General features: G+C 39.3%; 2 protein-coding genes across 6 annotated transcripts; one reads left to right on the forward strand and one right to left on the reverse strand.

The window, feature by feature from the left end:
- Positions 1-3,435: 3,435 nt before the first annotated feature.
- Positions 3,436-5,232, forward strand: LOC116249691 (chaperone protein dnaJ 8, chloroplastic-like). The gene is made up of 3 exons (XM_031622893.2): positions 3,436-3,835; positions 4,531-4,599; positions 4,933-5,232. The coding sequence occupies exons 1-3, from the start codon at positions 3,647-3,649 to the stop codon at positions 5,107-5,109; spliced, it is 435 nt and encodes a 144-aa protein (XP_031478753.1). The 5' UTR covers positions 3,436-3,646; the 3' UTR covers positions 5,110-5,232.
- Positions 5,233-8,331: 3,099 nt separating this feature from the next.
- Positions 8,332-12,934, reverse strand: LOC116251152 (uncharacterized). 5 transcript variants are annotated; one of them, XM_050077056.1, is made up of 5 exons: positions 12,123-12,934; positions 11,386-11,456; positions 11,106-11,289; positions 10,380-10,629; positions 8,332-8,712 (listed from the first exon to the last, which is right to left on the reverse strand). In XM_050077056.1, exons 1-4 carry the CDS (start codon positions 12,198-12,200, stop codon positions 10,417-10,419), a joined length of 546 nt encoding a protein of 181 aa, XP_049933013.1. In that variant the 5' UTR covers positions 12,201-12,934; the 3' UTR covers positions 8,332-8,712; positions 10,380-10,416. The 5 variants fall into 5 exon arrangements, with proteins under 5 accessions (XP_049933013.1, XP_049933014.1, XP_049933015.1 ...); XM_050077057.1 differs by lacking the exon at positions 8,332-8,712 and adding an exon at positions 8,866-9,267; XM_050077058.1 differs by lacking the exon at positions 8,332-8,712 and adding an exon at positions 8,866-9,321.
- Positions 12,935-14,571: the final 1,637 nt, after the last annotated feature.

The following is a 14,571-nucleotide window of genomic DNA, read 5'->3' on the forward strand; positions in this document are numbered from 1 at the left end:
TCGAAATTCTAGAAAAGTGAAAAGAGATGTTTCCCAAGTATAGATTTTGTTTCAGAACAAGACTAACCCTGACTTTATGTGACGGATTCAATAACTACAAAAATTATATGTATAAAGTTCATAAATGGCGACTCTAAAAGTAAGAGACAATATGGTACACCAAACTTAAGCAATCCAATTCAAATCCACTATGATAGACGGTTTAAATAAAAACAACGATTTAGTTTACGTTTTTTTTTTTTTTTTTTTTGCCCAACCATCTACATGGATTAAACAGTTCTCGTACGTGAGCTAAGTAATTTGTTACTTAGAGTTACCGTTCAATATATATATATATATATATATATATATATATATATATGCCGCTATAAATTAAGTAACTGAATCCTTAGATCACTGTAATTTTAAATAATCAAATAGTGTTGTAGACGTCATGTACATAATTTGCTTAATCAGAGATAATAAAATCGCATCATTGTGATGCGTAAGAATAAAAAATGAAAAGTCACTAAGGTATCGAAGTTGATGACTTAAAAAATTACTATTTTATTTTAAAATGTGCAAGCCAGAACGGTGGAGCAGGTCATATGTTAACAGCAAAAAAACAAAGAACCATGTATTTATACTATGGAAATTATCAGAATGTCTCTACTGGTTAAACGGAGGACTCCTCATAGGGGTAAGAGTGGTATAAATGAAAAAATGCATCTATAAAATGACGGAAATGCCCCTCAAATTATTGTGAGGGTTTTCTTTGTTATAGTGACATAACTCATAAATCGTTCTCCAAAGACCAAGGTTGGGTCTGAAAAGTCATTAATGTTGGGTGGGGTCCGTTCATATCATTTGAAAATATTCAACCAGAAACTTTTTGGAAAAATGTGGGTCCACAGGAAACTTTTTCGAAATGGGTGAGGACTTTGACGATTTTGCCCATCTAGAGTAATCCAATCATTTAACTATGTTAAAACAAACAGATGGATGGTTAAAAAAAAAATAAAGAGAAAAAAATGAAAACTAATGTTATAAGACGAAAATATGAGTTATCTTTTTCTCTTATCCATCCATCATTATAGATAGATCGTCAAATTGTTGGTATCTCAATTTCTTCTATAACAAGGCGCTGTGTACCGTGATAGCAAATTTAGATATTACTGAATCGATGATTGAAGCATAAAAAGAGGTCCAAATCAGATTTTGAGCTCAATATGAACCCCGAGTTCGTGGTGATACGGCTTTATTGATAAAGAAGCAATCGTAGACTTTCTATGCAAAAGCATGTATGAATCATCAAGTTGGGTGCATTGCAAGCAACTCTGTTTCTTAGTGCTTTAAAAAGTCAGCTTGCTTGCTGCAATGAATTCAGAAAAAAGAAATTTAATATAAAACATATAACGTCGACAATTATAATTTAAACGTTAAAAAGAGGTCGTTTCTATATTTCTGTTGCTTCCCACATACAAGTATTAAATCTCGGTTGGTACTTTTGAACTTAAAGGGATACTGCCGGCTGTCAGTTGGATCCAGATAAAAATCCAGATCCAAAATCCCACAGTGATGGAAGAGAGAAGGCGGCACGTGAAGAGGGTAGAAACCCCTGTACAGCGTTCTGGCGACGCCTTCGTCCTTCTATCCAAATCTTGGCGATGAAGGGCCAGACATGGTTCGGCGTCCTCAGACATTGGGTGGTCCAGAAAGGGCCGCGTGGCGTGGATCTGAATCGGGAACCGGAGTCCAACCCGCGAGGCTTCCCGTCTTATGGCCCTCCACGTGTCCCTGACTCAGCAGATGCCACGTCGTCGTGTCCGCTCAAGGTTTCCCCAAAAAAGAGGGATAAGGCAGTTCGTACCGTTGACGACGACAAACCGCCACGTCGGTGGGCCCTTTGGATAAAGTACGGGATCTTTTCTTTCCTTCCCCAAGGCTGCCCCTCCTCTCTCCCGCGACGACGGCCTTATCCCTTTAACGCCGTTAGTCTTGACGCCACGTGAAAACGAAAACGCCGAGATATCTAACCATTAGAAGTCGAGCCTGGTCAACGTTGGCGAGACACTTGGAGGAGGACCGGCAGTCCGGGCGTTGACCAGTTAGGTAGGGTGAACTCAGGACGCAATTTTTGAAGCGTATCCAACTTTGGTCGCATGTCGAATTTTGAATTAGGGACCCGACCCAGTCTGCTCCACATTTTTGGAGCAGGCGTTGACCGACTAGAGAGTAGGTGAGTCCGTTTGTATCACGGCTCGGGAAAATGCCAAGCTCAAGGAGTTGTTCCAAAATAAACTTAATGATGTCGATCAAATGTATGGACAAATTCAGTATATCTTAAATCACATGTCAAAAAGACTCCAAATAATACAATACAGAAGAAGATTATGCAATTAAGGGTATCAGCAGCATCAATTTTACATTTAAGTTAAAAACCATAGATTTAAAGTCGGATGAGGGACAAATCTAACCTTAAATCTGTCATTTTTCACGAAGCTCAGATCTATGATAAAGCAAACACAACCTTAAGGTTATGTTTGATAACCTTTATCATATATCGAGGATGCATAAAAAAATGTGTGTTTAAGAGATTCTCTAATTAAACAAACTTAATATCTCAGTAACATAAATGTGAAATCAATAATACATGTAAAAAACCATGAATTTAAGATGGAATGGTTCCATCTTAAGAATATAAAGATTTTGTATTACCGTGAATCTCAGATACTAAGGGATGAAACTAAATTTGCAGCCAAATAAAAACGTTGTTGGAGTAAGAAGGTGATTCAGAAGTATAAGGCACGAATTTGAGTAAAAATAACCTGAGAGTAACAATAAAAAGTAAAAAAAAAAAAAACGCGCTTCCCGATAAAAGATAAGACATATTTCGAGTCGCTGCGTCCCCGATTTTCGAGGAGCACCGACGCTTCGCCGGATATTATGGCTTCCGCAGGCAATAGTAATTAATAAAATAATTTTCCACTGTCATGTCAGGAAAAATAAATGCAATCGGATCTTACCACGGAGCCTTAACGGAAGCCTTGGGCCTCCAGCATTAGGTCCGAGATCCGAAATGTTTTCTTCAAAAGATGCATAAGAAATATGAATTTTTAATTCACATGTTTTTTTTTTATAGAGGAACGAGGCATTAAAATCCACTAATTGAAAAAAAATCTAAACTTGGATATGAAAACCCGCTGGATTTATAAAAAGTGGGAGGCGAGAAATTATGGCTGCCCAGTTACGGGTCGGGTCGAATCGAGTAGCCGCACAAGCACGACCCGCTACTTTCTTTAGCTAACGGCGTCAACATCAAGGGTGGGTGACATCGGATAAGGACGCAGATGTCACGTCGACAACAGAAAAGGGTAAAACGGACTAGGAAATAAGCAAAGGTTAAAAACGAAAAGAGATATGAGAGAGAGCCGCGGTTCCGGAGGATCCCAATGTCCGCAAACCATAAAAGGGCGTCGTCGGCTCACTCCTTTGGGGTGCCATCCATTCCTGTTCTCCGTCTCCCTTATCCTCGTTTTCGCGTTCCAAGTCGTCTCTCTCTCTCGGAGGGTTTCTTGGGGGATTGTCGTTGGATTGTTCCCTCTCCTGTTTCTGCGGGCTTTTGATCGTTTCGATTTGATCTTGAGGTGTGGGTTTCGATTGAATCATGGCGGCTTCGATGGGGAAGGTGTCTGGTGGGAGGTGGGTTCAGGTGGGCTCTTTCAAGGAGAAGCCCAGGGCTCGCGCGGTGCGAACCTGCGTCGCCAGGCTGAGGGAGCAGTATCGAACCCTGAGGGTCGAGCCTGGTGCCTCCGAGAAGGAGGTCAGGAAGGCATTTAGGCAGCTAGCTCTGCAGGTGTGTTGATGATGGTGTCTGCCTTTCATCTTTTGATCGTCTCTTCCAACTCTTTTTGGGGGTTTTCGTTTCCTGTTCTCTTTTTTGTTTTTTTTTTTCGCTTCTTTAGAGATTTGGAAGTCTGTTGGATTAATCGTTTATGATTCCAAGTAAGGAGAAGAAGCGAACTCCTTTTCTTTTCTTTCTTTCTTTTTTTTTTTTTTTGATGATTATACATGCGTTGTTGTTTGGTAATGGTGGTCGTGCTTTGTTTCCTTTCCTCCTGTTTTTCTTCTCTCTCATTTTATTTCATTTTCTCTGACTGGAGGGAGATTGAAGAAGTGAGGCTTCGGAATATAAAATTCCTTATCCAGTCCCTTTTCTTTTCCTTTCCCCTGGTTCCTTATTAGGAAGGCATTTGGCATGTCCCGAAATTGCAGTTTCTCATGTGAAAGAATTGTCCAAAGTGTTCAAAGTTTCATCGGATTGGTGCTTCTTTTTTCCTTTAATTTTCTCGTTTACTGTCAAAAGAAAATCTTTAAACTTGTTTGAGTTTGTGATTTCTATTGGTAGTATCCCTTTTCCTTTGGATATTCCAGTTCCTTTCTTTTTGTTGAGTGTATAAGAGATCTCATTCGGGTATCAAACTTGTGTTTCACTTCTGAACTGTATTTACAAAGGATGCTGACAATATCTTCTTCTTTTCCTTTTCGCAGTATCACCCTGACGTTTGTAAAGGAAACGACTGTGGAGTCCAGTTTCACAGGATCAATGAAGCCTATGATGTAAGTCAGCCCGATCAGATTGCACCACTTTCGTCTTCTCCTTCCATAGACCAATAGCAGTAAAAACTTCCCAAATCAAGCAGTAGCCATTTAAAGATGTGAATAAAGAATTAGGATTGCAAGCAAGTTAGTCTTATGAAATTCAAGTCGAACTCTGTACCGCAAAAGATCCCCACGTCAAATCCGACCGGTCTCAACAGGAGCAAACCGAGGACGATGAACCCAACTTTCTAATTTTTACAATATCTTAAGAACTGTCGTGATTCTTCCGATTGAAGCGCTCTCTGATTTTGTGAATCTTAAACTCTGTTCCTTGTTTCTTGGTTTCTGTAGGTTGTGATGAGCAGTTTTAGGGAAGAAGAGCCTGATGACAGGGCCTGCGAGTTTGCGTGTGATGATGATCAGATGAGGGGGATGTATGATTCAAGCTGGGATATGTGGGAGGAGTGGATGGGATGGGAAGGTGCAGGCATTCGAGATTATTCCTCTCACATCAACCCATACATATGATCCGTCCCCATTTAGATTTAACCATGGACTACACGTGCTTGTCCTTGTGTACACAATAGTTCCAGAAAATATTTACAACTGTATATATCTTTTCAGTGAATTTACATGCTCTTTCTCTCTCTCTCTCTTCGATTCTCTTTGTCGGCTGTCTTCTTGTGTTCTCTTTTTCAATGTGTAATAACTTTATGAGTTTACATAATTAAGAACACCAACGACGATATTGTGCACTAAACAGATATCTTAATATAAACCTTTTCGGCAGTATGATACTCTGCGTTATATGATTAAGAAAAGCAACATGTCTCCACTAAACAGATGTCTTAATATAAACCTTTTCGGCAATATGATACTCTGCGTGGATAATACTGCAAAGTGGTGCCTGCCTTTTGAGGTCTTACAAGTTAAGTTGTTATCTGTTTTTACTTAAAACATCATAATGATATGATTTTATATTAACTAAATGAAAGGAAGACTGTTTGCTACAGTCAACTGCAGTCTTTTTTTGAAACTCATAAAACAAACCATCTAAATTTAAACTTGATTTGATGTTTTGATGAACATAACAAATTCGACATTAATCATTTAATCTTGCAAAAAATGTCTTGCGGGTGATTCGTGACGGTACAGGGAGACAAGTTCCCTTCTACAAATTGAGTTTTGTTAAGATAGGATTATCAATTTTGATCTTTCTATCACGATAGATAAGGAGTGTTTTAGCCCCAGAGAACAATGTCATGGAAGATATATACACTAGGTGAGGATTATTTTTACAATGTGGTCCACAAGGAGGAGATCATTTCGCAGAAATCCCTACTATCAAAATCAAGAAGCTGCCCAAAAGTTTAGCAGCAGCAGATAGTCTATTATATAATATAAAGAATATTACACGGCATCTTGTCTCTTCTTGTGTGAATCATTTTGCGTCTTGAGTAGATGCATGTGCGGTCAATATTGAATTTTAATTCATGCTTGACCAAGGAATCCAATTTTATGGCCCAATATATATGGAAGAGTAGGTAGATTCACATTTCTTGCGAACAAATCTAGTGGTCCATGTTTCATAATATGAACACGATGACTCAATTATGGTTTTATATAGGACTGGTTATTTATCTCTCTTCCATAAATGCAATCTCTCTCTCTCTCTCTCTCTCTCTCTCTCTCTATATATATATATATATATATATATATATATATATATATATATATATATATATCAAGACATATGGAATCATCTTAGCCGTTGATATTTTAAAGATTGAAAATTAAAAGGAAAACAAAGAGCAAAAGGAGATGGAGTATTTTAGTCATCTAATATTAATTAAAAACCTTTTTACTGGATTTTCTTTCAATCATTCGTAGTAGAAAAATCAACATTTAACGTAATTTTTTATGGTTCTTGCACGTAAGGATCACATAGAGAAATTGGTAGCTACATGACCCTTAGGTGCAAAACCAATAGGTCGTTGATCTTTTCAACCATCACCGAGGTACGTTTGCGAGGATCTACATACCAATGCTACTCCAAATACAACGGACAAAATGTTATTAATTAATATTAAATGATTAAAATTTGATTTCTTTTTTTCTTTTCTTTCAAACTTCCATCTTAAAAACATTAACGACCAAATTGATTAGTCCTTACCTGTTTTAATATGGTGAGTACTAATGACATACAATTCTCATTAGTCTTGACCTTCACAAATATTGCAGTCTACACTCGCTGACCTTGACTCTATAAAACAATTCTCCGACAATAAATTGACCTGCAAAGGTTGGAATTATTCTCAAGTTTCGCTTTCTAACACAAACTCCTAAAAGTCTTGCCAAATCACGGCCTCTTCTCTCCTCATAGCGCCCATACTTCTCATCTTCCTATAGAGCAAATCAATGGGGCACCAGCAATTCAACGGCCTTTGAAAACCCACGAGTAACTTGACCGCAAGGGCTAACACTTCTAATGTTAAGTCATCCCTTGCTTTGGGTCCAATATGATAGAATTTTCCTCTTTCTCCACATGAATTGGTGGAGCGGGGTTGGAAGCGCTGTAAAGGCTTTGGATCCGGACCAGATCCAACATCATTGAAACTGACTGAATCGAATCCATAATAGAATTTGCTCTTGACCCCTCAGAACTAGTCCTGAATTTTCAAATCCAAATCTGCATCCGACAAGCTTAAGGTCCATCATCACATGTTATCAAGTTGGTTCCTTGCTGTGCCCAGACTCAAATTTGGATAAACGGCAGATTGAGCCTGAATCAAATTACTATTTAGTTATTATCTTCTTTATCAGATCCAATTACATGATCAAGATATTGGTTCAGTAATTCGATAAGTCCAAACCATTGGTACCCATATGGCTTGGGTCTGAGTCTCGGCCGGCGTTCCCCAATCCCATACCTGCCCACAAAACAATTCCTCCGTTTCAGGTTAACCTTGATGTGCATGTCTGTTGAAGAAAATGAAACTCAAATCCTGTCAAATTGAGTAGGTACTTAAACCATATGTTAATTTAGAAGTTGCATACAACGTACTCCATTCAGTTAGCATTTGATTGATTGTGCCACCAAAATTATGTCCCCAACTCTACCAAATCATTACTTAGATTGCCTATTCTATGATCCAAAATAATATACTTACATTGATTACTCTATGATCCAAAACAATATTCGTGAGAATTTTATATGCTCATATAGACGTGCATTTGGCCGTTGGCAGGTGAGCTATGCCACCAGAGTGTGGGCTGCCGGTGCCAGCATATCTCAAAAAATTAAGTAGGACGGTGCGGCGAAGGTATTTTATCATTATTTTTTTAATTTATTATATACATAAACGAATAAACATGTATATATTATTATTACAATTTAATTATTAATGCATATAACATATTTGAATAATTGTATTGTATAAGAAAATATCAGGACAACATATATTCCATAATTGAATAACTGTATTGTATAGCAAAATATCAAGACAAGAGCTCGAGTGTGAGTCGAAGCCACACCCATGTCCAGTAACCACCCAACTCGAGTGCAGCAGTAAAATAAAAAAATCCGGTGACTTAGCAAGTGAGGTCTCAAACAAAAACGAACTCATTGACAAGCTTCATGCTCAAGCGACAAGTCTCCCTGTGCAAACAGATCCGTGGATTTTCAACATTGGATTGTTTTACTTAAGAATTAGACTTTAATATTAACATAATTTCATGAAGACAAGTTTACGCTTTCTCAACATGGGAGATCTAGCTGCCTGGTGTAACGCTCACCATTCGCAAAGATAATGTAAAAATGCGAGCATCTGATGAATACCAAACTCAAACCGCCGAACGTTTCAGCACAATCTGTGTGCAAGATCAACAGGCTGGTACAAGTATAAAAGTATGTTGCAACCTATATTTCATTTTCCAGTTCAGCCTCCAATAAAACTTTCAAAAGTCCCCTTCAGTAACCCCTTCAGTAAAAAGTACTCCTAGCTTCAGTCTTATGGAAAACAACATAAACCAGATGCATTCCCGCCTATGATGTCCCAGCTGCAGTTTGGTGATGCTTATGGGTTTGTCTCCAATTGATAACCAAAGTTTTCTGGGCTGGTGATGTCTAACCTATAGTTATTAATAGCACCACATGCAAGAACCATATAAGCGGTATGAGAATCTAAATGAAAAAAAAAGATTGACAACTACATGACCACAGGCTGTGTACTCAATGTGACTTCATAATTGAAGCTTCAAAGAAAAATGAAGGTAAAGCATCAATTGATCAACGTTATGGCTGCATTTATTAGCTTACCCACACACAAAATAAGCACAAACACACATACACGTACACATGCTGAAGGATACGTGTAGGATACATGTTCACAAAAGCATGGACCTGCGATACCCAGGACACGTACACACAGAGATCTCAAACACCATCTTCAAAGAAGAGGACAAGGGAAAACACCTGTACTAATATGAAGGGCCGATGGGTGATGTTGGAAGCCATAGCCAAGGAACGCTATCTAGTGTTCCGTATACAGCCCACAAGTTAGCTCCTTGCTTGCCCACGAAAAGACGTGAAAATTTTCGATTCCCAGCATAGCTGAGCAGACAACCAAAATATTGAAGTTGGCGTTGGAAAGGACTCCACCAGTCCCCTCGGCCGTGGAAGAATTTCTTCCAGGCAGCATTTCAATAGAAAATGAGTTTGTGCATTTCAGTCATCCACAACTACAGAATCAATGCTAGTAAGAACAGTTTCAACAAATACGAATATATCAAATCTGACTGTAATGAGTTTCTTGACAAAGATGGGAGAGACAAAGTCCATGGCTCTGTGACTGTGAGCAAGTAAAATTGAATAAGTTTCAGCTGTTAAATACCAAGATACATTTTTACATGTCACGGATAGTGTGTGCCTGTGTGCGTGTGCATGCATGACTTTCCAGAGCATCAAATAGAACTAGTGAGAGGTAGCGTTAGGAAAGGGATCGCTTCCAAACAAAAGAGATGAATTCTACTGCTTCAAATTCACTCCTTTCAGGTTTGAAAAAGTTTGATATAATGCCTTCACTTTGCAAGAAAGGCCTGACAAACAAGCTGAATGAAATTGGCTCGTACAAAAATCAAGCCAGGATCAGACCATTTACAAAAAGCAAAGAATGTTCTGAATGATAAAAATGATGGGGTTTAAAGTCTAAACCTACCGAAATAGTACATGTATAATATAGGACCAAGACATTATTATCAACACTGAAAGGAGTAGAATTTGAATTCTTAAGTTTATCTCTTTGCAGATCAAACACTTGAACATCTCTATGCTGTGAAATGCATGCAAAACAGTAAAAGTAATGTCAACAAGCCCAAAGTTGATGCACAATGCCGAACACAAGGTACATTGACTGAAGAAAAGGAGGTCAAATAATCTGACAACCAAGATTCAAGTGGCCGGCTCATTTTGAAGACTAGAGCGGTTGAAAAGGTCTGTTGATAAGTTGAGCCATTAGGAATGAAGAACCACCGATCAACTACTTTCCAGCCATCAAGATCATACCACGTTCAGCTCAGCATGTAAGACCACAAATCATGCCGCTTATTTGTTTTAAAAATGTCCTCTCTCTCTCTCTTACTCTCTCTCTCTCTCACACACACACACACATACAACCCAAGACTATGGAGCAGACATTGCAGGTACAGATTGCAATTTTGGATTTACTACCTAATTTTGTTCTTTTACAGTGGCAACAGTAAAAAAAATAATAATCACAACGAATGGGAGGCATTCTTACCAAGATGATACAGGTCTCCCAGATGGTGGAAAAAACCTCATACTCTAAGAGCTACCTGATCCTGCCATGAGATTTTCCTCTTCCCCGTTCTCTCTGTACCTTCATTTCCATTACCTATTCCACTAACAATTCCTCTGCAAATAGATAGCTTCAAATCATTTGCCAACTGATCGGCCATGAAGACGCCTGCTTTTGACTTCTTGTTCAAAGGTTCCCATGGAACCTGAGGTTCGCCTTCCTCTTCTACTCCCTACAAGCAACTAAGACTCAAAAAATTACAAACCAGAAGGGGAAAACAAAAGTATCGCCAATGAATTAAAAGACAGGAAATCTCAAATTCATGGACGACTAAAATAAAAATATGGACTGCCTCAAACAATCCATCCTCCACACTAGCAAACTCGAGGCTTAGAAAATGAATGCAGCCCAAACAAAGAACGCCAACACCAACTCCACTGAAAGTCAACAATGGAGATAACTAACTGATTGTGAACCCAAATTTTAATTCCTGGTGAAACATGCATTTCATACACGAAAATGCCCAAACCAACCGACACATGTTGACTGATATTGGTTGTTGAATCCGTCTATTTGCACAAGTTATAGGTTAGGTAATACGTAGAATCACTATCAGAAGAGAAATACCACCAAATATCAGAAGAACTACCATATGATGAATAAGAAAATTTTAGTTATTGAAGTGCCAAAGGCAAGTAAGCAAATTACCTGTTCAGAAGCCTGATTCAAGTCAAGAAGAGGATGACTTCGTGAAGCGGCAACTTCTTCCTCTTTGTAACTCCTTCTCCGTCGCCCAGACCCACTTCCAGCTTCTAAGCTCTCAACTTGGTTGACATTTTGGGTCGTCTGTGAAGAATTGCTGGACAAGAGCTTGTGTTTTCGCCATAAGAATCTGCCAAAATCAACCAACTCTTTCAAGATCCCCAAAATGGAACTTTCAATAGCAACACAGAATCGAGCAGGATAAACAGAAAATAGTTTATATTACCTAACTTCTGCTACAAGTCTCAAACGCTTTTCCTTGGCTTCGTGTAACTTGGCCCTCAAAGCCTGTGTTTGCTGCATCGAGTTCCAAATAGTAAGAAATGAATCCGGGAGAACAACACGGGAAAAGCACAGGAAACTGTACAAATTGAAAGCCGAAAAAGAGAAGAGGATATCACAGGGGCCGAGAGATGCAAATCCATGACGTGGAAAAAAAATACATTAAGCATAACGGCAGGATACTCACATAGAAATCCAAATAATGGACTATCAACAATTTTCAGAAAATAAATTGAGGGTTTTTGTGAACTAAAATGTTTCCGCCCAAAAAAATTAAGCTCTGAATATATATTAACGAGAAAAAGGGAGTTTGGATGGAGAAGAAAGAGAGGATAAAGAAGAGGTGGAAGAGTCTTCTGCCATTGAACATATGAAAACATGACCAAGCCAATAAGAAAATATTGGGTTTCAACGATATATTAGAAACCTATCATGTGGAAAAAATTAGAGGCGAAGAGAACCCTAAAGAGAAGAATTTACGCCCATTGAAGGGGAAGAGGGGGAAAAGGAGGAGAACCCAAAATTAGTTAAAGAGAGGAAAGAAAATCCAGCTGGTGCCTGCCATGGGAGGAAGTATGGTTAAATCAGGAGAATTGCAGAAACGCAGACAATTTTCCTGAAGTGTTTATAAGAAAAATAATGAAAAAAAAGGGGAAAAACATTTTGCAGAAGGGATCTTACTCTGAACAGGTCATCGAAATCCTGCTTCAAGCTTTGGTGCTTAAACATCAATTTCTTAGCATCAGACAGGGACGCCATTGGTCTTCTCTCTCTCTCTCTCTGATGTGGAGGAAATGGGAAAAAAAAAGAAGCCACAGTTGGGTTGGAGAGGAAGGAAAAGGCAGGTTTCAGAATAGCAAAATTTCAATCTTAATAGGAAAACCAGATCGTGACACCTAACCCATAACTCGGAAAACCCACTCTCTCCCCCACCCCACCCCCTCTCTTTTCTCTCTTACTGGACGTTATTACTCCGAGAGAGGGAGAGAGAGAGAGAGTCATGTGGAATCATGGTTAGCCAAAACCACCAATGGGTCAGAAAGAAAGACAACTAAAGTGGGAGAGAGAAAGACGATGATGGTGGTGGAGAATGGAGATGTTACTGTTGGTGGCATATTTGGTTTTCTTGTTGGAGGGGTGACTGCCCCCGCACTGAAGCTCTGACCAGGACAACCCCAAAAATAAGGCGCAGATAAAAACTGGGTCTTCCTCTTGGATTTGTGAGGAGGAGATTTCTGGGGGGTTGCAGAGGGGCAGTCTAGTAAATCCTCTCCCCTTAGTTTGGTTTGAAACCCCGACCTCTCTCCGAAGGTTTCCCCTTTTTTTCTCCATCAATTTGGTCCAGCTGGGCCATTAGGAACATGGAGAAAGAGAGGGAGAGAGAAGGTGGGGGGGTGCGCTTCATCTTTCTTTCTTCTATCTCTCTTGAAAACGGTCGGTGTGAATTTAGTCTAGAGAGAGAAAGTGCAGAGGAAAACACACAGACAAATAGCAGCAGATGCTTCTTACCTGTTCTGATGGTATCGGTGCATGCTCTTGTACCTCTGTTCGGAGTCTGGTGTTTGGCCCTTGGGATGACGGTGAATGATGGGGGGGAGTAAAAGAGACAGAGAGAGGAAGATAAAGAGGTTAAATAGTGGAGAAACATTTACCAGACCTGCCCTTGATTCACTTGTTTGGCGTCACTTCATTGCCATCGCTTCTTTTTCCTCTCATTTGGTGTTTCTTTATCGTGACTGGTGCAAAGGGAATCATGGCGTGCTGTGCAGCTGAAAAGTCAGGATCAAAGGAGTCGTCTCCCGCCGTATGTCTTATAAGCTGTCCCCAAGCTGGATTTTTCTTAAATAAAAACTTTTTATATAATGGAAGATGAAAAAAGATTCCTGCTTTCCCTCTCTTGCAGCCTACCCCTAGGTGGTAACGGGAGTCGGAAAAAGCAAAAATAGAAAGCTGATTTCCATTAAAAATGGACGACCCTCAACAAACTTATCTACTATGAAATGACTTGCCGTGCTTAATCATGAAAACGATAATCGCATCATCAGTTTTGTGGACAACACACTCGTCGTCGTGAATTTATTACTCGTTTTCCTGTTAATAAGATAAATCTATTCCTCATACCATGTTCATTTTATGACACTTCACACACAGATCAGTGAAGTCCTTCTGTCCACATTTCTCTTTTTCATCCGATATTTCATCCATTTTTTCTCCTTAGCCAGGTCACTGAAATTAATTCGATTGAAATATTCGGCTGTTTCTTGGCCGTTAGCACTTCTCTGCTCAAATTGGTACACGCAGAGACATAACCACAGTCAACCTGCAGTAACATGCGTACATGAAACTTTTCGTGATTGCAGAAAACAAGGCATGCGGAATTGATCCCATTTAGGTCAATCAAACATTTGAAATTTCATGTACAGTGACCACTGAACATTCATCTGGTCCTTAAACCACAATCCATACCACAATTCTCTTAGACCGGCGGAAACAATACGCCGGAATCCGTTGTCTCCATGGCTGAAGCCTCTGTGAAACTGAAGGAGCGCCCGTCTTTGTATAACATCCATGAAAACTCTGCTAAAGTAGCAGAAGGTAGTTTGGTAATCTTATAGACAATGAAAAGGAAACCTTATAGACAATGAAAAGGACAACAAAAAAAAAACCTAGACCTGGTAGTCGGCAATCACCATGGTTGCACTGTGTCTGCATTTAATGCCTTGTGGCCGCTTCCTCTGGTGAGTGCGACCTCACATCCTCCACAGCCTAGCTTGAAACTGACAAAGGTTGTGATGGATGGCTTTTCACTTTTTATTTTATTGTTTCTTACGTTGTTTTCTAGGCAAGAGAAAAAAATATATATCTGAAATTCTTCAACTTTTGCCTTTTAAGTTTTTAACCTCAGCCCACATGGGCTCCATGTGCTAATCGGTTAAACTCATATCTGAATCTTAAATTCCACTTAAACGAGTTATTTAAATCTGTTTTTAGGACCCTTCGGGTGGGAAAACCCAGGCGAGCTCCGGCGGGAAGAGTACCGTAGAAAGCTTAGACTGCAGACTAACATATCAGTTGGAGAGGGTCTTCAAATTTCACACTTTTGTCGCATGTTGCAAACATGAGGCTGAAA

The sequence above is a fragment of the Nymphaea colorata genome, chromosome 3, assembly GCF_008831285.2.
Source record: "Nymphaea colorata isolate Beijing-Zhang1983 chromosome 3, ASM883128v2, whole genome shotgun sequence".
Taxonomy (NCBI): Eukaryota; Viridiplantae; Streptophyta; class Magnoliopsida; order Nymphaeales; family Nymphaeaceae; genus Nymphaea; species Nymphaea colorata.